A 24,234-nucleotide genomic window follows, 5' to 3' on the forward strand; every position below is an offset into this window, starting at 1 on the left:
ATGGCAATCCAAAAACACATTGTCTTCCATATTTTGCTAGTTACTCTGGTTTTCGGCGTCATCAATGCTAACTCATTAAGGTTAGGGTTCTACAAGAAAACATGTCCGCAAGCCGAAGCCATTGTATATGCAACAACCGCAAAGTACATTCATCAAGCTCCTCCTCTTACGGCCTCTTTGCTTCGTTTGCATTTTCATGACTGTTTTGTTAGGGTTCGTGCAGCAACACAAATCATCGGCTATTGTATACGAGTTTTACTGTTTTCTTTTTTTTTACATAATGTCATGAGAATTGTGATATATGACGTTTGTGCAGGGATGTGATAGTTCTGTGCTCTTAAACTCTACCACGACTAGCAAAGCCGAGAAAGACGGGCTTCCCAATCTGTCTCTCAGAGGATTTCAAGTTGTTGATGCCGTCAAAACTGCTCTCGAAGAAGCATGTCCCGGTGTTGTTTCTTGTGCAGATACCTTAGCTCTAGTTGCTAGAGATGCAATCCAGCAGGTATTGCAAGAAAATACAACTTCCTTATTGTAAAAACTGTCAATTGTTTTTTTTTTTGTTCCCTTTCGGGCCCAAATTACCACAAGCTTTGTGAGCAGACTAATCTGGAAAGGACATCCTGCAAGCTGTCCTGATTCATGCAACCTCTGTGGCTATAAGTGATGCTCCATGAATTCAAACTCCTGACATCCACTAACATATAAATATATAAAATTGAATAACGTTTTTCCGATCAAACTGTTTGGGGATGACGAGGATTTCAAATTTGAATGGTCAAAAAACATATACTAATTGTTTTCTATATAGACTTTAATATAGAACATATTATCTAATATACATAGAGTAAAGTGAATATAAGGCTGTTCCATATCTAGTTGGGTATAAGAAATGCATCATGTATCTATTGTTCGAAACAAAAGAATTAATATATCTTTGATTTCTATGATTGTAAAAAGATTAAAACATTGAAAAATGAGCTTTTGACTTGTTTCTTAATCAATAATGTATTGGTTCGATACTCAACTTGAAAGTATAACAACCACATATGACATATTCTCCATCCTCATTCATGTTGTACATTTGTCATGAAAACTTAATAACATAATGTATTTTGTTGCAGAATAAGGGACCATTTTGGCCAGTGCCCTTAGGAAGAAGGGATGGAAGAGTATCGCTTTTCACAGACAGTTTCACACTACCTCCACCTTTTGCTAACATAACTGTACTCAAATCCATATTTGCCTCCAAGGGCTTGAATGTAAAAGACCTTGTCGTTCTTTCAGGTACGTTTTCCTTCTTTCTGATCCGCAATACATCCCTAGCATTGTAGGAAGTAACAGTATCATCAATTTTTAACGTATTAATCTATGTTACTATAGGATCACACACTGTGGGCGTCTCTCATTGTTCAACAATCGCGACACGATTACACAATTTTACTGGAAAAGGTGATACTGATCCATCTCTAGACCCGACATACGTACCTCAGTTGAAAAGTATTTTGTAAAAAATCACATACAGAATACAATAAACTTCTGGAATAGCAGAAAACTTCAACTATTAGCCAAAATTACACAATCCTTAATCAGAGAACAAATCAAAATAAATCTCAAGATGTTTGAGATTTAAAATACACAATCAAAGACTAATAAGAATGTAATAGAACTGAAACAGAAGAATTAAAAGAACTGATTCTTCACAAATTATGATCTAGGGTTTTCTTTGAGAGAAATATGATGAAGCATATGATGAAATCGTAAAAACTGCTGAAACCCTAAATCATATTCTCTTTTATATTGGAGAAAATTGCTAAAACATCCTTGAATCTTCTTTGCACAACCTCAGCAGTCCATCTACTTTTGATAGTGTCAAAAATGGTCCCTTGGAAATCATAAGAATGTTAAATCCTGCATAAAATACTAGAAAACACCACAAATGAGGCAAAATAACATAACATACCAAAAATAAGTTTGATTGTTTATATAAATTTAACACCCTCCCTCAAACTTATTTTTGGTACATATCATATAAACCAAGTTTATTAGAAAGAAAACCATGTTGAATGACACTTAACCCTTTAGTTAAGATGTCAGCATATTGTAAAACAGATGGAACTTTAACAGTTTTAATCAAACCAATTGAAACTTTCTGCCTTATAAAATGAATATCAATCTCAAAATGTTTGGTTCTTTCATGAAAAACTGGATTTGCAGCAATTTGAATGGCAGAATTATTATCACAGAATAAGTTAATAGGAAGTTTGAGATTAACATTCAACTCTTGAAGCAAATTTTTTATCCAAAAAATTTCACAAGCTGCTGCTGCCATAGCCCTATATTCTGCTTCAGCAGAGGAACTAGCAACAATATCTTGTTTTTTACTTTTCCAAGATATTAAAGATCCACAAAAATAAACTAAGTATCCAGAAACAGACTTCCTCATAACCTTGCACTTACCTCAATCAGCATCACAGTAAGCATAAACATCAAGATCATTACCTTTAACAAACTGAATTCCTTTTCCAGGAGCACATTTAAGATAACTAAGAACTCAAAAAGCTATATTCAAATGAGATTGTAAAGGAGCATGCATGAACTGACTAAGAACTTGTACAGCATAAGAAATATCAGGTCTGGTAAGAGTAAGATAAATTAATCTACCAATCAGTTTTTGATACTCAGTAATATTTGATAACAAAGGATCTTTTTTACTTGGATAACAAGAAACACAAAGATTTGATTCAATAGGAGTGTTTGCAGGCTTACAACCAAGCATTCCATAGTCACTAAGAAGATCAAGACAATATTTTCTTTGATTCATACAAATACCTTTTTCATTATTTAAAATTTCAATTCCAAGAAAATATTTCAACTTCCCAAGATCTTTTATTTAAAATTTTGACTTCAAGAACAATTTAAACTTCTCAATTTCATTCAGATTATTACCAGTTACAACAATGTCATCAACATATACCAAAATAGCAATAAACACATTATCAGAAGACTTAACATATAATGAGTAATCACATGTACTTTGTTTAAAACCATGTTCAACAAGAGCAGAGTTTAATTATTCATTTCATTACCTAGGAGCTTGTTTAAGTCCATCAAGAGACTCATTAAGTTTGCATACTCTTTTATCATTTTCAGAAAAATATCCTTCAGGCAAAGTCATATAAACTTCTTCATATAAATCACCATAAAGAAATGCATTATTAACATCTAATTGAAACATAGGCCAGTTGTTATTAACAGCAAGAGTAACAATGCATCTAATAGTAACATGTTTTACAACAGGAGAGAAGGTTTCTTCATAGTCAATACCTTCTTGTTGACTATACCCTTTAACCACAAGCCTTGCTTTATACCTTTCTATTTCACCATTAGACTTATATTTGATTCTATAAACTCATTTATTACCTATAGGTATTCTATCAGGAGGTAATTCAGTAATTACCCAAGTATTATTTCTATTTATTAGGTATTCTATCAGGAGGTAATTCAGTAATTACCCAAGTATTATTTCTATTTAAAGCAGCCATTTCAAGATTCATAGCATCTACCCAATTTTGATCACATGCAGCCTGTTTATAAGTCTTAGGTTCAACAGATTTATTCAAGTTAGACACAAAACACCAATTATCAGAATTAAGCATAGAATAATTCACAACTCTTTCAACACCATATTTAACTTTTCCTTCAATAACATAATCATCAAATTTCTTAGGAATATTATTCTCTCTGGTTGATCTCCTTATGTTTTGATCAACAACAGGTTCAGAATGACTTGTGCCCTCAGGAGATGTGAAATTGTCCAAAGGTGTTGCTATAGGGCACTCATCACATGAAGGGCAAGTGTCACTAGCATTACCATCAATAGGACACTCATTTCTTAAAGGACAAACACCACTACTACCCTAACCATCACTGAGTCTCTCTCCTCATCATTGAGACTTAGAGAATTTGATTGACTTAAAACACAATCAAAAAAATTAATTTGATTCAAACCACTACTACTATCACAATTATCAGAAAACCTTTTAATTTTGAAAGGAAAAATAGTTTCATAAAACTTAACATCTCTAGAAAACAACACACTTTTATTTTCAAGATTAAAAAGTTTATAACCCTTTTTTTGATTTGAATAGCCAATAAAAACACACTGCACATACCTGCTACTAAATTTATGTTTAGGGTTTAAATCAACAGCATAACAAAGACAACCAAAAACTCTTAATTGAGAGAGACTAGGAGTTTTCTTAAAAATCACTTCATAAGGAGACAGACCAGAGAGTACATATGAAGGTGTCCTGCTAATTAAATAACATGCAGTTAGAACACAATCACTCCACATATTAAGAGGTATCCCCCCTTGAAATATAAGAGCTCTTGCAACATTAAGCAAGTGTCTATGTTTCCTCTCTACAATACCATTCTGTTGAGGAGTGTAAACACATGATGTTTGATGTAAAATTCCTTTGGAAGTCAAAAACTCATTAGTTTGATTATTAACAAATTCAGATCCATTATCAGACCTAAAGATTTTAACTTGTTTAGAAAATTGAGTTTCTAAGAAAGAAACAAAACTTTTAATTTGATGAATAACTTCATCTTTATGTTTAATTAAATATATCCAAACACATCTAGAAAAATCATCAACCACAGTTAAAAAATATTTAAATCCATCTCTACTTTAAACTTTGAAAGGTCCCCACAAATCAAGATGAACCAATTCACCTAGACTTGTAGTTTTATGTTCACTGAGAGAAAAAGAATCCCTTTTCTGATTTGCCTTATGGCAAATATCACAAGGTTCAATTAACTTATTATCACAATTAGTTATAGCAATTTTTCTTTTTCAAAATATCTAGACCATGATCAGAAGGATGACCAAGTCTAGAATGCCATAATTGTTTAGATATATAACTTTTATTTTCAGAGAAACAAACATTCATACACACAGAATTGCTTACATCAAATACATAGAGACCATCATACATATCACCATTCCCTACAATTGTCCCTAGCTTCAAGTCCTGAATGTAACACTTAGACTTATCAAAACCAACAAATAAATCATTATCCTTAGAAAGTTTATACACAGAAAACAGACTTACACAATATTCAGGTATAACTAACACATTGTGCAAAACAATATTTTTGGTTAAGTTTAAATCACCTATTTTTCTAATAAGAGCTTTTGTTCCATTAGGATGTCCAATAGTTAGATTTAAATGAGTTACATCAAAAACATTAGTTAAACCTTGAACAGAATCAGTCATGTGATGCCCCGTACAAAACCATCGTGTACGATTCATCAACAACAGGATTATCACAAGGTCAAACACTATATGCTGTTTCAAAACAAGTTTGCATTCATGAATAAAGGTGACGTTTTAACCAACGTCGAATGTTTAACAACCAAAAGTATGCTTCTACGAATAGCAAGCAATAATAGTACGTGACCCGTAGGTCGTTACAAATACATCGTTTCAAAAATAATAAAGTTTGAATGCAAGATAAAATGTTTCATGCGGTGACATCTCTAGTAAGCACAGCGGAAGTCTACAAGACATGACTAGTACAACAGCGGAAGCAAGCAACCTTAAGCACCTGAGAAAAACATGCTTAAAACGTTAACACAAATGTTGGTGAGCTATAGTTTAAGTATAACAGTATGTAAGGTAGGCCACGATATTTCAGTGCTTCAACAGCGTTTCAAAACAGTATGTAAAGTATATGTTTAACCGTGGGCACTTGGTAACTAACTTAACATTTATAACCCCCTGAAAGTACACTTGGCAAGTGCGTATGTTTACGAAGTATTAAACACCCATTAAATGCTAGCGCTACTAGCCCGAGTGGAGATGTCAAACCCTATGGATCCAAATCTAAGATTCGCGTTCACCGGTTCAAAGACCAATGACTAAACGTTACCGAGCTAAGGGGAAAGTTTATGCCGTTGTATAACCCACACATATATAAAGTTTAAGTACTCGTGCCTAGTATGTAAAATGTAAAATGCACATGTATTCTCAGTTCCTAAAATAGTTAAAGTAAAAAGGGATGCTATAACTCACAGTGGAAAAGTAGTAGTAAAGTTGGTTCGGAAAAGTAAGCAAGTATGTAGGTCCGGAAAGTCCTCAACCTAAGTTAAAAGTTACTAAGTCAGTAAATCGTCCCAATAGTTTTATAAGTATGTAAATTAGGTCTTAAGTATCATCATCATTCATCATCAAACAAAAAGTATAAAGTAAGTTTCATTCTAGAAAAGAGTTTAAAACAAAGGCTGACTTCCATCAGTCGCCACGGCCTCTATACAAACTGAATTGAGGTGGGACCAGTGGCCATGGCTCCGTATATGAGTGATTTAGTTGCTGTAAAAATTCCAGAACTAAAATCGTCTTCGTTTGACCGTGGCGATGGTTTAAGTGCGAGTAGGTCAGAATTTTCAGCACAACGTTAAAAGGACATAGTGACATTCGGAGGGCCATAGATCCTAAACCGTAACTCGGATTAAGACGAGGTGTAAATGAAAAATTATCTACTTGAACAGAGATAACTGAAAATCAACTTTACAGTAGCCCATGTATTCTGATCAGACCCGAAAAACAGTAGGTTTAGCTTTCCGGTGGGTTCTTGGTGCTCGATGCTCATCACGGTTCTCATCCTTGATGCATATAGCTTCAAGTGTACAACTCGTTGATGTGTTTGCATCATATTTGCCAAGTTTTGACCATCATAACACAAGTGTAAGTCTAAGATAAGTAGCACAACTCAATTAAGTGTTGCAAGTAGTTTGATGAACCAAAGTTACATCAAGATCTTAGATCCGACACATATATAAACTCTAAAAGTGATATTAAGCTACAAACTTGAAAGTAAACTAAGTAATCAAGATCTTAAGTTGTAGAACATAGTTCTTAGTTAGATCTTGAAGATCCAAGACCCAAAAGTCTAGATCTAAAATTACTAAGTTAAATCCTAAGTCATAACACTTGAATCTTTACTTTAATGAAACCATAAGTTATGAAACTTAGATTCTCATCTTGTAAAGTGTATGTAAGCTTATAAGCTCTTGTTTACAACAAAATTAGAAGACCATAAGCTATAGAAACTTAGATTCAACACAAGTATATGAAGTTATAACTAGAAAGTTATACTTCCATGTTCTTGAACTTATAAAGTTAACTTTTTGTTTCAAGAAATATGAGATCAAGATTAACTAGTAATACTTGACCAAATTAACAACATTTCAACTTTAAAGTACATAAAATGAAGAAATAAATTAAATCTACAAGTAACAAGTTCATGATTGTTCATACTTTAAAGATTCAAGCCAAGGCTTTAATCTTTAAGAAAGTAAACCTTAAGTTTACAAACATGGATACAAGTATGATTTTAAAACTCATGAACTTTAAATCTTTTAAAGCATTAAATGTAGAACCATAAACTAGAAAGTTTAGGTTCTTGTTTGTTCTTGTAATACAAGATAATATGAAGAATAAACTAGGAAGTTTGATTCTTACAACTACAAACAACAACAAGTAATTAAACAACAATAAACAACAAGTAACATAAACAAGTAAATGATGATGATGATGGGAGTCTAGGCTACGGTTTTGATGAGGAAAAAGAAAGAAAAAGAAGACTTGTTACTTACAAGAATGGAGAGAAAAGATGAGAGAAAATGTGAAGTAAAATGAAGTGTGTGAAAGAGTGAAATGGATACAAGTAATAAGTAATAAAAAAAAAAATTTGAACTCTCCCTCCTACACTCCCATAGCCGACGGTTTTCAACACAAAAGGGGGAGGGAAAAGTCCACTAGTTACTTGCATGTATTTAGCTCAAATTGGTATAAAGTTATGTTGTTATGGGAAAGTGTTGTAATTGTACAAGTAACTAGTCTTTCATTCACCAACTAAACTAGTTTAAGTCTCAAAGTAATACTTACATGAAAGATGGGCTAAATAGTCCATTAAGTGTGTAGGGTGGGCTTCTAAGTCCACTAATCACGAGTCCATTAATAAAAGACCAAGTATGTAACAAATAATCCAATAAAGCCCAAGTAATTAACTAGTATCCTTAGTTAATTAAAAATGACTAATAATAATTAATCATGAATGTAAATAATATTTAAAAATATTATTCGTGTAATGTACGTGAGTCACAAAGACAATTCGGGCCATGAAAAGTTAAATACGGTAACAAGTAACACGTATAAGAACAAGTTTATTAAAACGCAAGCATTAATAATAAATTATTAATAATTAAACGTTGGAAAATCCAGGGTCGTTACATTACCCACCTGTTAAAGAAAATTTTCGTCCCGAAATTTTAAGCTGAGGTAGATGGAGGAGTCGGGAAAAGGTGAGGATACTTCCGCATCATTTGATCCTCTCGTTCCTAGGTAAACTCAGGTCCTCGTTTGGCATTCCATCGTACTCGGACGATCGAAATCTTGTTGTGTTTCAAAGTTTTGACCTCACGGTCCATAATTTCGACAGACTCTTCCACGAAGTGAAGTTTGTCGTCAATTGTAAGTTCCTCCAAAGGTATAACATGTTCCGGTTCAGCAAGACACTTCTTCAAATTTGATACATGAAAGGTAGGAGGAACGGAGCTCAATTGAGTTGGAAGATCCAAACGGTAAGCAACGGGTCCAACACGTTCCAAGATTTCAAAAGGACCAATGTATCATGGGTTTAACTTTCCACATTTTTCAAAACGGATTACACCTTTCCAAGGTGCAACCTTCAACATTACACGGTCACCCACGTTGAATTCAAAGTCCTTACGTTTGAGGTCGGCATAACTCTTTTGACGATCACGGGCCGTCTTAAGTCTCGCTTGAATCTGAGAAATCTTCTCCGTTGTTTCATGGACTACCTCGGGTCCAGTGATTTGCTTTTCACCTACTTCGGCCCAACAAATAGGAGATCGGCACTTGCGGCCATACAGCGCTTCAAAAGGTGCGGCATTAATACTCGAATGATAACTGTTGTTGTAAGAGAATTCGGCTAGCGGAAAATGCCTTTCCCATGCCTTTCCAAAGTTAATAACACAAGCACGCAACATGTCCTCCAAAGTCTGAATCGTTCGTGCGCTCTGACCGTCGGTCTGTGGGTGATAAGCAGTACTCATGTCGAGACGAGTTCCCAAGGCTTCTTGCAAAGAACGCCAAAATCTAGAAGCAAAACGGGGATCGCGATCTAAGATGATCGATAAAGGTACACCATGACGAGATACAACCTCTTTGATGTATAGTTGAGCGAGTCTCTCCATCGTATCCGTTTTCTTCGTGGCTAAAAAGTGTGTAGATTTGGTAAGACGGTCAACAATAACCCAAATGGTATCGTATACGTCCACCGTCTTTGGTAGCTTGGTAATGAAATCCATTGTTATCCTTTCCCACTTCCATTACGGGATTTCCGGTTGTTGAAGTAACCCAGAAGGTCTCTGATGTTCGGCCTTAACCTTCGAACAAGTCAAACACTTACCAACATACGTTGCAACATCTTTCTTAAGATTCGGCCACCAATACTGTTCCTTAAGATCGTGTTACATTTTACCCGCTCCGGGATGAATCGAATATCTCGACTTGTGGGCCTCATCTAGTATAAGGTTCCGTAGATCTCCATAACGAGGTACCCAAATTCTTCCAGCATAGCATCGGAGTCCAGACTCCCTAACTTCGAATCGAGAGACGAGAATGTTCAAGTGTTCATAAGATATATTCTCTTCCTTGAGAGCCTCATCTTGGGCTACTCGGATCTGGCTATTGAGGTTTGAATGAATGGTGATGTTCATTGCCCGAACAAGAAGAGGTGCCGTCCTCTCCTTTTGGCTTAAAGCGTCAGCCACAGCATTGGCATTGCCAGGGTGATAACGAAGTTCACAATCATAGTCATTTAGCGTCTCCATCCATCGAAGCTGTCTCATATTCGGTTGCTTCTGATCAAAGATGTGTTGGAGGCTTTTATGATCGGTGAAAATAGTACTCTTAGTTCCATAAAGGTAATGTCTCCACAGCTTTAATGCAAAAACAACGGCTCCAAGCTCGAGATCGTGCGTAGTGTAATTTCGTTCGTGAATCTTCAGTTGACGAGAGGCATAAGCGATAACCTTTGTTCGTTGCATCAGTACACAACCAAAACCACTTTTCGAAGCATCGTAATAAATGACGAAATCGTCACTGCCTTCAGGATGTGATAAGATAAGTGCGGTGGTTAACTTCTTTTTCAAGGTTTGAAATGCAGATTCCTGTTCGGGTTCCCAAATGAACTTCTTCCCTTTGTGAGTCAGCGCGGTCAAAGGACGCGTAATCAGAGAGAAACCTTCAATAAATCTTCGGTAGTAATCGGCGAGACCTAAAAATTGGTGGATGTGAGTCGGAGTAGTGGGGGTTTCCCACTTGCTGATAGCTTCAATCTTGGCAGGATCAACTTTGATACCCTGGTCGCTCACAACATGACCCAGAAATTGGACTTCCTTCAACCAAAATTCACACTTGGAGAATTTTGCATAAAGTTGCTCTTGTCTCAAGAGTTCAAGCACTAATCGAAGATGTTGCTCATACTCTTCTTCGCTCTTGGAGTAGATGAGGATATCATCTATGAAGACGATAACGAACTTATCCAGGTATGGCTTGCAGACACGATTCATGAGATTCATGAACACGGCAGGTGCGTTGGTTAAACCGAATGGCATCACGAGAAACTCATAATGACCATAACGAGTTCTGAATGCAGTCTTCATCACATCGCTCTCTTTCACCCTCAACTGGTGATAACCGGATCGTAAATCGATCTTAGAGTAAACGCTCGATCCTTGTAGTTCATCAAAAAGATCGTCAATTCGGGGAAGAGGATACCGATTCTTGATCGTCAATTTGTTGAGTTCACGGTAGTCGATACACATACGGAAGGATCCATCCTTCTTCTTCACAAATAAAACAGGTGCGCCCCAAGGCGAGAAACTTGGTTGGATAAATCCACGGTCTAGCAGTTCTTGTAATTGGCTCTGCAACTCTTGCATTTCGAAAGGTGCGAGTCGATAAGGTGCGCGAGCTACAGGTGCAGCTCCTGGCACTAAATCGATCTGAAACTCTACTGCTCTCGGTGGCGGTAATCCAGGCAATTCTTCCGGAAAGACATCAGAAAATTCGTTCACAATTCGTACGTCATCCACGCTCTTCTCTTCGATTTCTAATGTTTTCACATGTGCCAAAACAGCAAGCCGTCCTTTTTTCATGATCTTTTGCGCTTTCATGCAACTAATGAGATTCAGTTTCGAGCTACATCTCTCTCCGTAAATAATCAGTGGCTCACCGTCTCCGTGCGGTATACGAAGAGCTTTATCTCCACAGATAATGTCAGTCTTTATCTTGGTCAACCAGTCCATACCGACAATAACATCAAAGCTTCCCAACTTAATGGGTATCAAGTCAATCTCGAAATCCACACCAGCTATGTTGATAATAGCTCCTCGGATAATTTGGTCAACTTTCTCAAGTTTTCCATTGGCTACCTCTACAAGCATACTCTCCTTTAAAGGAACTAACGACCAATTTATCTTATCGCAAAAGTGTCTACATACATAACTTCTATCGGCACCAGTATCAAATAGGACAGAAGCTAATAGATTGTTGATAGTGAATATACCTGTCACCAAGTCAGGGTTCTCACGAGCATCCCTTGCATTTACATTGAATGTTCTTCCACGCGGTGGTCCGCCGTCCTTTTGCTTGTTGGGACACTCATTTCTGAAGTGGCCCGTCTGTCCGCATTCATAACACTTTCTCGGTCCATTGGGATTCGGCTTCCCAGTCATGGTGGTGATCTTGCAGTCCCTGCCAATATGCCCGGTCTTTTTGCATTTTTCACAAACAACGTTACAGTACCTGGTATGGTGCTTGTAGCACCTCTTGCACTGTGGTAGAGTACCCTTGTAGTTGGGGTTTGAGCCAGTGTTCGGGTTGGGGTTCCCACCGTTGTTGTTTCCTTTGAAACCCTCATGTCGCTTCGCTGGGTTTTGATCATAGGCTCTACCCTTGTTGTTATCCCACTTTCGCTTATCACTACCACCCGCTTCGAATTTTGCCTTTTCCGGTTCATCGATGACTTAGGAAGTCCCCACAAGTACCTTTCCATGTGCTTAAACTCCGGAGTGACCATGGTAGGACACATTAGGGCTAACTCCAGATACCTATGGTTGTAACCATCGAGATCGTTTCCCACAACCTTCGACTGCATAAACTCAATCTCCATTTTTTGGATCTCTGTCCTAGGGCAATATTCCTCAATCAGGGCCCCTTTGAACTCCTCCCATGGGGTAGCAAACGCCTCATCAATACCCTTTGCTTGAGCCAACGTGTTCCACCATGTTAGTGCGCCATCAGACAGCGTACATGAAGCAAACTTGGTTTTGTTCTCCTCTGAGTAGTTACTAACTCGAAACACAGATTCTAATTTCTCAAACCACTAAGTGAGACCAACTGGCCCCTCAGTTTCGCTAAAGTTGTGGGGCTTGCAGCTTTGAAACTCTTTGTATGTGCACCCATTACGAATGGGCTGGATAACCGGTGGCTGTGGAGCTTGGGGGTTCATTTCCGCTAAAGCTACGGCGACTCGTTCATTGATCATTTCCTCGATTTGGGCTGCGGTGGGTGTTGATCTTCCGTTGGCCATTGATGTTCTAAATAAAAATTTTGACTCAAGTCAAAATCCAGTAATCAAATAGTAATAATACAATATATGGTAACCAACATAGAATCAACACATCACATATTTATTAAGTAACGCAAATAGATTCAGATACCACAGAATCATCATACAGTAGCATAAATAGAACACTGTGCAAGAATTAAACAACACAAAGTTCCATTTATTAATAATAAGTTGCATACATCCGCGTAGGTTCGTACAATACATAAGTGAAACATAAAACTATAAATGAGATTACATAATAAAATCTACTACAAATGTCCTATGGTGATGGTGGGTGTAGGATGTCCATTACGTGGGACATCTGGTCCTCAAGCTCAGTGACCCGAGCACGGAGGATGTACACTTCCCTCATCAGTTCCTCGACAGAGGGAGATGGTGGGGCAGGCGGTGCAGTCGGTACGGGTGGTGCTGGTGGAGCTGGTGGTGCAGACGGTCCGGCTCCAGAAGTAGAGGCTGCGAAGCGGTAAGGCTTACGGATGAAGGGATCAGCAGGATACGGCACAAGCCGCTTTCTGGCAGTAACCCTACGACGCCGACCATGAGTGTCAATGAATGGCCGACCTCCATTAATCCCTGGAATGACGGTACCATCGAAATGTACCGCTTCTTCGGCGGGGTGGAGAGTGGCTGTACAGGTGCATCATCAGGGTCTTCATCTGAATCCTCTTCACTAGAGTCGTCAGAGGATGAGTCGTCGGATAAAGAATCGGCGGATGATGGGTCATCTAGATCGGCTGGGGGTGGCTGCACGGTCTAACGACCCGTCCTAATCCATCAGGACGAATACATTACATTTGGTTACATCGCGAGGTACTTGACCTCTATATGATACATTTTACAAACATTGCATTCGTTTTTAAAAGACAAACTTTCATCACATCGAAAGTTGACAGCATGCATACCATTTCATAATATATCCAACTATAAATGACTTAATAATATTCTTGTTGAAATCAACGACTCGAATGCAACGTCTTTTGAAATATGCCATGAATGACTCCAAATAATATCTTTAAAATGAGCAAATGCACAGCGGAAGATTTCTTTCATACCTGAGAATAAACAAGCTTTCAAGTGTCAACCAAAAGGTTGGTGAGTTCATAAGTTTATCATAAAACAATAAAATTCATCATTTTGATAGACCACAAGATTTAAATGATGCATGGTACAACTGGGACCGAATCCTATACCCACCTGTAATGTACATGCGATATCTTTTAAATACAGTACACCTTTCTCGTGTACGAAACCATTTTTCATAAATCTTAGTAACCGTACACATATCTCGTGCACAAAAACTAATACACATAACCTGTGTATAAAAATTATTCTCTCGATACATAACATTCACATCAATTGGTGGCAATTATCATGTCCACATAATTCAATGGTGGTAATTATCATGTCCACATAATTCAATGATTCAATGGTGGCATTTATCATGTCCACATAATTCAATGGTGGCAATTATCATGTCCACATAATTCAATGGTGGCAATTATCATGTCCACATAATTCAACGATGGCACTTATCATGTCCACATAATTCAATAATAATCCGCAGAACTTCCGTCTGCATAATAATTCATTCGAGGAATGTTTTGCTTGTGTCTATCTAGTCAAACATTTATAAAAGCATTTCATGTATTCGCAGTTCAAAATATATTTCAAAAGCATTTAATAAAGCAGTTGTAAAAACAGCGCATGTATTCTCAGTCCCAAAAATGTAAAGAGTAAAAGGGAATCAAATGAACTCACCATACTGTATTTTGTAGTAAAAATACATATGACTATATTGAACAACTGAACAATGCAGGGTTGGCCTCGGATTCACGAACCTATATCATTCGTATATACACATTAAAATATATACTTGTAATCAAACAATTTTAGATATATTTTGTTATGTTTTTAAGTTTAATATTCCTATATATAATTTTATTAATATTTATAATGTTATAATACTTATTATATATATAATTTAATTAACGTTGTAATATTACATTAGTTAAAATATAGTATTATATAATATTAGTATACTTCTTTAATAGATATATTTTATATAAATTTCTCTTGCTTGAAAAATGTTAATTAACATAAGGGTAATGATAATAATTATTAATACTACTAATAACAATCTTAATAATAATTATAACAATAATAATGATCATAATAATAAAAATAATAATAATAATAATAATAATAATAATAATAATAATAATAATAATAATAATAATAATAATAATAATAATAAAAAGAAGAAAGAGAACTACCTTAAAGGCAAAAAAAAAATTAAGAATCTGCCGAGGCCGGGACTCGAACCCGCGACCTCTCGCTCGATGACAACACCTCTAACCATGCTTCCACTTCTGTTTTTCTACTCTAAACCCATATGAATTAATTATATCCTAATGTATTTTGTAGTAAAAATACATACGACTATATTGAACAAGTATAGGGTTGGCCTCGGATTTACGAACCTATATCATTTATTTATTTATTAATACACATAATTGTAATCGAACAATATATATAAATTTATTAGTTATATCATTTTTATATTAAAAAATATATGTTTCATATTTTTATTTTGTATATGAAAATATTAATTTTTATCATGTTATATGTATTAAGTATATATATATATATATATATATATATATATATATATATATATATATATATATATATATATATATATATATATATATATATATATATATATATATATATATATATATCGTTTGTTTGTTAAAATATAGTAATTATAATAATACCATAATATTATTTGTACTTGGTAAAAATGATAATAATGATAATACCTATTGTTACTAAGAAAATATTAAAGTTAATAATTTTGTTAATAATAATATCGATGATAGTTTTTGATTATAAATCTCATAATGATAATAATAGTAGTTATAATATTAACAATATTCTTAATTATAACTATAATCATAATAATAATGTTAACTAATACTTTTAGATGACAAAATCTATACTAATAATTATTTAATAATGTTAATAATAATAATAATAATAATAATAATAATAATAATAATAATAATGATATTCATCATACTTAATAAATATAATACTAATAATAATAATATCAATACTTAATAATAATAATTATAATTATGATACATGTATTAATAACAATAATTAATAATAAAAATTATAATAATAACAATAATAATAATATTAGAAACAAAGTATACCCTTTTTAATCTTTGTGTAAAAAGAAATGTTGCAGGCGGAACTCGAACCCGTGACCTCTCGGAACCTGACAAACATCCTAACCATTCCTCTGTCACGTATCATCTGTCTATACTCAGATTCGAATTTAATTAAACCTATATTTCTGCTTCCTCTTTTTTTTTCCTTCTTCTTCATTAACCCGTCGACTAAATCCTCACACTTATAATCGTAAGTTTATATTCAATTAAGACTCGTAACATGTTGTATGTGATGACCCGGAAATTTTTGACCAAATTTAAACCTAATCTTATTATGATTTCGACACGATAAGCAAAGTCTATTAAACTGAATCTCAAAATATTTTGAACTGTTATTATATATTAAATTATCCTTTGACTATCCCCGACGATTCACGAGCAGTTGTTGTGTATATATATATATATATATATATATATATATATATATATATATATATATATATATATATATATATATATGGTTTCTATTCATATTTACTATTATATTGTAATGTATATAAAATGTATAAATATTAATTATTCAATGAATGATATCACACAATATATTATATAATAAATAAATTGTAATATTAATATATTAAATGTGGTTACAAATTAAAAATATAGTTGTTATACTAATATTATTATTATTATTATTAGAAAAAAAAATACAATTCATTATTCATTATCATTAATAATATTATTATTATCATTTTTATTTTTATAATTATTATTAAAATTACTATTAATTATTATTATTAGTATTGATATATTTTTTTTAAATGTAAATATAATATATAAAAGCATATAGTTGTACATCATTATCAAATTGTGGTTTCTGTATGTAAAGGTAATTGAATCGAATCTTATTACTTTAAGACAATTGATTAATTCCAAATTCTGTTAGCAATGGATCCGTGAATCCAATCAAAAATACTATTCTTGTTTGATCTTTGAATTATTATGAGTAATTGATTGAATAATACTGTTTTTGATTGATCTGTGAAATTAGTTAAATGCATGCTTCCACACAACTACATGTATAATTTATTTTGTACATATTAGTTACTTTGGTGTCAAAAGAGAGACCACAACCAATTTCTCTACTTTCCTTCTCCTTCTCCAAGAACACCGACAATCATCAACTTCTTAATCACCTTCAAACTACTTGATTTCTTGCTATTGCTCACTATTCCGATCACCACCTTATAACAACCATTATCGACTAGACCCAAGACCACACTTGCGAATACTATCATTATTGTATTACGAGTCTAAGATGATGATTGTGATGAATATGATGTATGATTATGATTCGAACGATAATGTTCATGAAGATGATCGTAATAGGACAATCATGATGGATATGATTTTATGTTACATACAATGATACGAGAATTTGAGAATTTGATGATACATGATGCTTCTATGATATTAAAAAGCCAATGAAAATATTGAATATGATGAATTAAGGTTTCTGTTTCATCTTTATTCCTGGTTCGTCTCACGCTAACTGACCCAAAAACCCAACAAAGCCTATTTACTGTTGCAGCCCATTTAACTGAGAACCGGGCTAAGTTTGGGCCCAAGATTTTATCACACAAACTCATTTTTTTAGGTTGATGGATAGTACGATGATGAGTGATAGTTATAATGATAAAAAGATGAAGGCAAATGATGAAGGATTGATGATAATGATTCGTTGTTGATGATGCATAATCATGATGGTGAGTTTGATGTGAAGCTGTTGATAATAACTTGATTATGAGAATATTGGTGATTAAAAGAAGAAGGGAGAAACAGTTATACTAGTTATATAACATTTAGTCGAGAATTTAGGCAGAAAAGTAATAACAGCACAGATGGTTAAGGTGTTGTTTTGGTTAGAGGAAGGTCACGGGTTCGAGCCCCGTTCGGTGCATTTATTTTTAGAACAAGCTTTTGAGGTAGTTTTCATTACCAAAATTATTATTATTATTATTATTATTATTATTATTATTATTATTATTATTATTATTATTATTATTATTATTATTATTATTATTATTATTATTATTATTATTATTATTGTTATTATTATTATTATTATTATTACAAATACTATTATTATCATTATTATTATTATTATTATTATTATTATTATTATTATTATTATTATTATTATTATTATTATTATTATTATTATTATTATTATTATTATCATCATTATTACTTTTAACATTAAAATTATTATTTTTAACATTATTATTATTATTATTATTATTATTATTATTATTATTATTATTATTATTATTATTATTATCAAAATTTGTATTATTATTAGAATTATCACTTAGATTATTATTAGTATCAATATTACTATTATTATTTTTATCATTATTACTTTCATATTAACAATATTACTATTACAAATAAATACTTTCTGTATAAGAGTATATTATTTACAACTACCTCAATACATCAAATTATATATATTAAGATTATTTATATAAATATTTACATATAACAAATTGTTGATTTTTAATATAATATTAATCATATGTATATATAAAACTATAAAACATTAACTATATAAAATATATACAAGTTAAATATATAAGATACATAATTTAAGATATAATATATAAATCTATTCGATTACGATTATATATATTAATATACATATAAATGATATAGGTTCGTGAATCCGAGGCCAACCCTGCATTGTTCAGTATCGTCGTATGAATATTTTTACTACAAAATATTGTAGGGTGAGTTTCATTTGCCTTTTTACCCTGTATATTTTTGAGCTGAGAATACATGCACTGCTTTTATAACTGTTTTACGAAATAGACACAAGTATCTAAAATTACATTCTATGGCTGGATTATTAAATCGAATATGCCCCTTTTTAGTCTGGTAATCTAAGAATTAGGGAACAAACACCCTAATTGACGCGAACTCTAAAGATAGATCTATCGGGCCCAACAAGCCCCATCCAAAGTACCGGATGTTTTAGTACTTCAAAATTTATATCATGTCCGAAGGAGGATCCCGGAATGATGGGGATATTCTTATATGCATATTGTGAATGTTGGTTACCAGGTGTTCAATCTATATGAATGATATTTTTGTCTCTATGCATGGGACGTATGTTTATGAGAAATGGAAATATGAAATCTTGTGGTATATTAAAATTATGAAATGATTATTTATGTTAAACTAATGAACTCACCAACCTTTTGGTTGACACTTGAAAGCATGTTTATTCTCAGATACGAAAGAAATCTTCCGCTGTGCATTTGCTCATTTTAAAAGACATCATTTGGAGTCGATCATCGCAATGGGACCAGATGCTGGTGACTACATCCGGATGGATTAGGACGGGGTATGACATGTGGTATCAGAGCAGTGGTCTTAGCGAACCAGGTCTTGCATTAGTGTGTCAAACTGATAGTTGTTTAGATGCATTAGTGGGTCTGGACTTCGACCGTGTCTGCATGTCAAAAGTTTTGCTTATCATTTCGTGTCGAAAATTACCTGCTTATCATTCTTAGAGAATCACTTGCTTATCATCTTAAGTCTAGACACGTCTTACTGCATTTAGTGCATCGATAGTGTATAGACAAAAATTCATATCTTAACATATCTGTTACTATAGACCTTTAATGACAGCTTCCGTAGATTCCTCCGTAACTTATGGGATTTTAGTATTATATATGCATATGTAAATCGGGTATTGCAGGGTACTAATCTACATCCTATAATCTATTTCCTACCGAAAAATCCTTCATCTGATCGTACGAGATGAATCCCTCAACCAGTTCGAATTCCTCGGATTCCGACAGCTATTCCGATATGGAGTTGCACCTAAGCCTCGAAAGCAGCATCACCAGAATGAATCAACCAATCATCCATCCCCAATTCATCTGATGGGTTCGTAATCAACTTAATCAATGGAGACGAGAAGAAGGCGATCCTTTCCATCAATCAAATTCACCTCTTGGCAATGAACATGAAGCACTCACCAGCGAACTAAATCGAAATACCATTTTCACCCTCATTTCCCGAATATCTTGCCACGATTATATCCTATTTAAAATTCTAAACCTTACTCATCCGTTCATTCCGATCGACAATCATCCCGGAATAATAGAAGAAGTCAACGAACTTCGCGCTCGAGTAATCAATGTGGAAAAATATGGTGCAAAACTTACCAGCTTCAGCAACATCACCGGCACCAACAGTACCATCAGTAATAGCACCAGTATCACCAACAACCCAAGTTCAAACAACACACGCCTTAACATCTCATTTTGAACCTCGAGCATAATCATCGTTCTACGTATCGTTCTACATCAATTATCTTCATTCTTCATGGCAATTATGTAATCTCTAATGTTTTAGAGATTATATATTCTTGTTCTAATGGTAAATCAAATGAGTCTAATATAATATTGACTCATTAAATTCATGATTACATCTGAAGAAAATATATATGTATATATATTTTCATAAAGATTGTAATTAAAAATTCTTTCGTACAAACTGTTAATGGTGAAAATATTTTAACGGGTAGGTAATACCCGAGGAATATTTAGTTCTACATTAAAAAGTTACACTGTACATTCTTTCAATCTGATTCAACAGTCATTTACTATCCTACTTACAACCACCGATATACGTATCCGTTCACCAAAGAACAACTATCTTCATTCAAACTCAGTTTCATATTCGGATTTTGACCGATCAGAATCCAAGTCAAGATTTGACAAGTGGCATAATGAAGAAAATAATGAACAAAATAAAATTGATTAGTAACTAATTAATTAACTACGTAAAACTTTAAACCAATACTAACCAAATCCTAGCTAACTGTTCCTATATCCGATATGACTATTTCATTATAATATACTAGTTTTGGTTGAACTATTGGACTATTAGACTACTATCATTGGACAATTAAAAAGTATTAAAAGAGTAGAAAATATTAATTACAACACATTTTGACTTAAAAGATCGTAAATAAATTACAACTACTACAGTTAAATATTTCCTCAAGCTTGTCACTTGATTTAATCTTAAACATCCTTTGTAACTTGAATTCATCTTAAATATCCTTTGTGTCTTGACGATTTTAATCTGCGTTCAAACGTTTCATGATTCTTGAAAACACCTCAATCGAGAGGATGAACCAACCGCACTTCATCTACGGAAGAAAAGATTGATGCATACAGTTATGCACCTGAAAAACTCTCGGAAACTGAGTAAACGTTTAACACGTAGCTGTGCTAATTCCTTTAGTGTTATTATTACCCAAAATATTTTTTGCAATTTTTTTTAAATTAGCCAATTTTGTCACAGCTCCAGCAAGACAACTTCGACTTTTCGTTCAAAAAAACCTTATTATAACCTTGATATATATGCGTGCTCAATTATTGTTACCAGAGAACCTTTTATATTCCACCATACTTCCATCAGCGTTTAATCACCTAAAAACACAATTCTCCTGAAAACACCTCAGATTGATAGATGATGATTCAAGTCTGGCTGCATTAAATGCAGACGAAACAATAAAGTTATAAGTGGTCTAAACGGCCAAAAGTTTGATAATAAAGGATGGTACGTTGGGAACGTTAGATAGAAAATTTGGTACAGAAAAATAGATTGAGCTAACCATGACGGAGACCAAGGAAAAATACATGGAACAAACCCTATATTCAAAGAATCCAGATAAATCTGGATCCGATGAAATCTTTAGAGGATATCTTGCTTCGTACCTATGTTAAAACCTTGCGGAAAATTTTCTCCATCAATCTTCGAACTTAGAAAAATTCTAAAATATCATCATAAATATCTTCGATATTTTTGAGGATATTTTCATAAATATTCTCGTCCGAAATTATATACCTCTTCGTGTTTTCTGTATTCCATTATGTTGGAAACTTCTATAAAATCTAGGTATAAATTATGAATGAATTGTGGAGAAGTGTTGGGAATTGAAACATGGGTTAGTATAATATAATGACGCTTGGCCAACGTGATTATATTACAGTAATTCATGCTGAGTTTCTAATGAAACGTGATGATGGTTCACAGTAGATCATACCATCATCATGTGCCATGTTACATAACTCTTTCGTTTTAATTAACCTCTGAACATATCAAGAAAATATATTTTTGATAGTTCTATCTACAGTGATTCTGGTAATTTACCACATCAAATCATGTTATTACGTTCCTTCCTGCTTAGAACATTAGATTCATTCGACACTTCATACCTACGAATTTTGGACCATTATTCGCTTGACTTAAAGTCGGGAAGAAGAAACAAAAGCATGAGACTTCGAAATATAAGAAAAAAAAATAAAAAGCCTGATAACGACACATAAATTACAAACTGTGTATATCAATGTTTATCGCAACATAAAGACACGGGAGAATTAAAAATACTATAACCCCAAGGGCGAAGTAAAAGTAAACAGATTCCTCTGGTGGAAATTGGAAAAGGAGAATGATTGTTGCGGTAGTCAGGATAAGGACAAGGATCAGAACTGGATTAAGCATTTTCACAATCTTTTGGATGTATGAATTGAGAAAGAAAGTATAGGAATGGTGAGAATAATGGAACGGAAGAGTTTAATTTATAATGGAAATACCAGACAGAGTAATCGAGGCAGATCACCGTATTTAATTATAGAGATCTTAATTTCGTTAATTGATGAAGAATCAAATCTTATAGATTTCAAAGATTTTTCTTTAATTCCTTGAATCCCGGAAATCAACCGTGACTACATCACCGATTAAGACAAATCTGCATTTACTAATTTTACTCTTTTGTGATCGTTTCATTCGTGCTCTTCGAATAATCGAATTGTTTTATTCATATTACTCAAAGAATGATAAAACTCTATTTATCGACTCATATTCGTCATGAAAACATTTTTATTGTTAGCCATGACGACCTCACTCAAATTTCGGGACGAAATTTCTTTAACGGGTCGGTACTGTGATGACCCGGAAATTTCCGACCAAATTTAAACCTAATCTTATTATGATTTCGACACGATAAACAAAGTCTATTAAACTGAGTCTCAAAATATTTTGAACTGTTATTATATATTAAATTATCCTTTGACTATCCCCGACGATTCACGAGCAGTTGTTGTGTATGTATGTATATATATATATATATATATATATATATATATATATATATATATATATATATATATATATATGGTTTCTATTCATATTTACTATTATATTGTAATGTATATAAAATGTATAAATATTAATTATTCAATGAATGATATCACACAATATATTATATAATAAATAAATTGTAATATTAATATATTAAATGTGGTTACAAATTAAAAATATAGTTGTTATACTAATATTATTATTATTATTATTAGAAAAAAAATACAATTCATTATTCATTATCATTAATAATATTATTATTATCATTTTTATTTTTATAATTATTATTAAAATTACTATTAATTATTATTATTAGTATTGATATATTTTTTTTAAATGTAAATATAATATATAAAAGCATATAGTTGTACATCATTATCAAATTGTGGTTTCTGTATGTAAAGGTAATTGAATCGAATCTTATTACTTTAAGACAATTGATTAATTCCAAATTCTGTTAGCAATGGATCCGTGAATCCAATCAAAAATACTATTCTTGTTTGATCTTTGAATTATTATGAGTAATTGATTGAATAATACAGTTTTTGATTGATCTGTGAAATTAGTTAAATGCATGCTTCCACACAACTACATGTATAATTTATTTTGTACATATTAGTTACTTTGGTGTCAAAAGAGAGACCACAACCAATTTCTCTACTTTCCTTCTCCTTCTCCAAGAACACCGACAATCATCAACTTCTTAATCACCTTCAAACTACTTGATTTCTTGCTATTGCTCACTATTCCGATCACCACCTTATAACAACCATTATCGACTAGACCCAAGACCACACTTGCGAATACTATCATTATTGTATTACGAGTCTAAGATGATGATTGTGATGAATATGATGTATGATTATGATTCGAACGATAATGTTCATGAAGATGATCGTAATAGGACAATCATGATGGATATGATTTTATGTTACATACAATGATACGAGAATTTGAGAATTTGATGATACATGATGCTTCTATGATATTAAAAAGCCAATGAAAATATTGAATATGATGAATTAAGGTTTCTGTTTCATCTTTATTCCTGGTTCGTCTCACGCTAACTGACCCAAAAACCCAACAAAGCCTATTTACT

The 24,234-nt window shown here is 33.1% G+C and overlaps 1 protein-coding gene across 1 annotated transcript in view; it reads left to right on the forward strand.

Annotated features, from left to right (window-relative positions):
- LOC139855617 (peroxidase 27-like) overlaps window positions 1–24,234 on the forward strand; it is an 83,751-nt gene continuing 59,517 nt past the window's right edge. The window contains exons 1-4 of the mRNA XM_071844862.1: window positions 1–213; window positions 317–505; window positions 1,125–1,287; window positions 1,384–1,501. Coding sequence (XP_071700963.1) covers window positions 1–213; window positions 317–505; window positions 1,125–1,287; window positions 1,384–1,501 — 683 coding nt within the window. The remainder of the gene's footprint in view (window positions 214–316; window positions 506–1,124; window positions 1,288–1,383; window positions 1,502–24,234) is intronic.

The sequence above is a fragment of the Rutidosis leptorrhynchoides genome, chromosome 1 (assembly GCF_046630445.1).
Source record: "Rutidosis leptorrhynchoides isolate AG116_Rl617_1_P2 chromosome 1, CSIRO_AGI_Rlap_v1, whole genome shotgun sequence".
Taxonomy (NCBI): domain Eukaryota; kingdom Viridiplantae; phylum Streptophyta; class Magnoliopsida; order Asterales; family Asteraceae; genus Rutidosis; species Rutidosis leptorrhynchoides.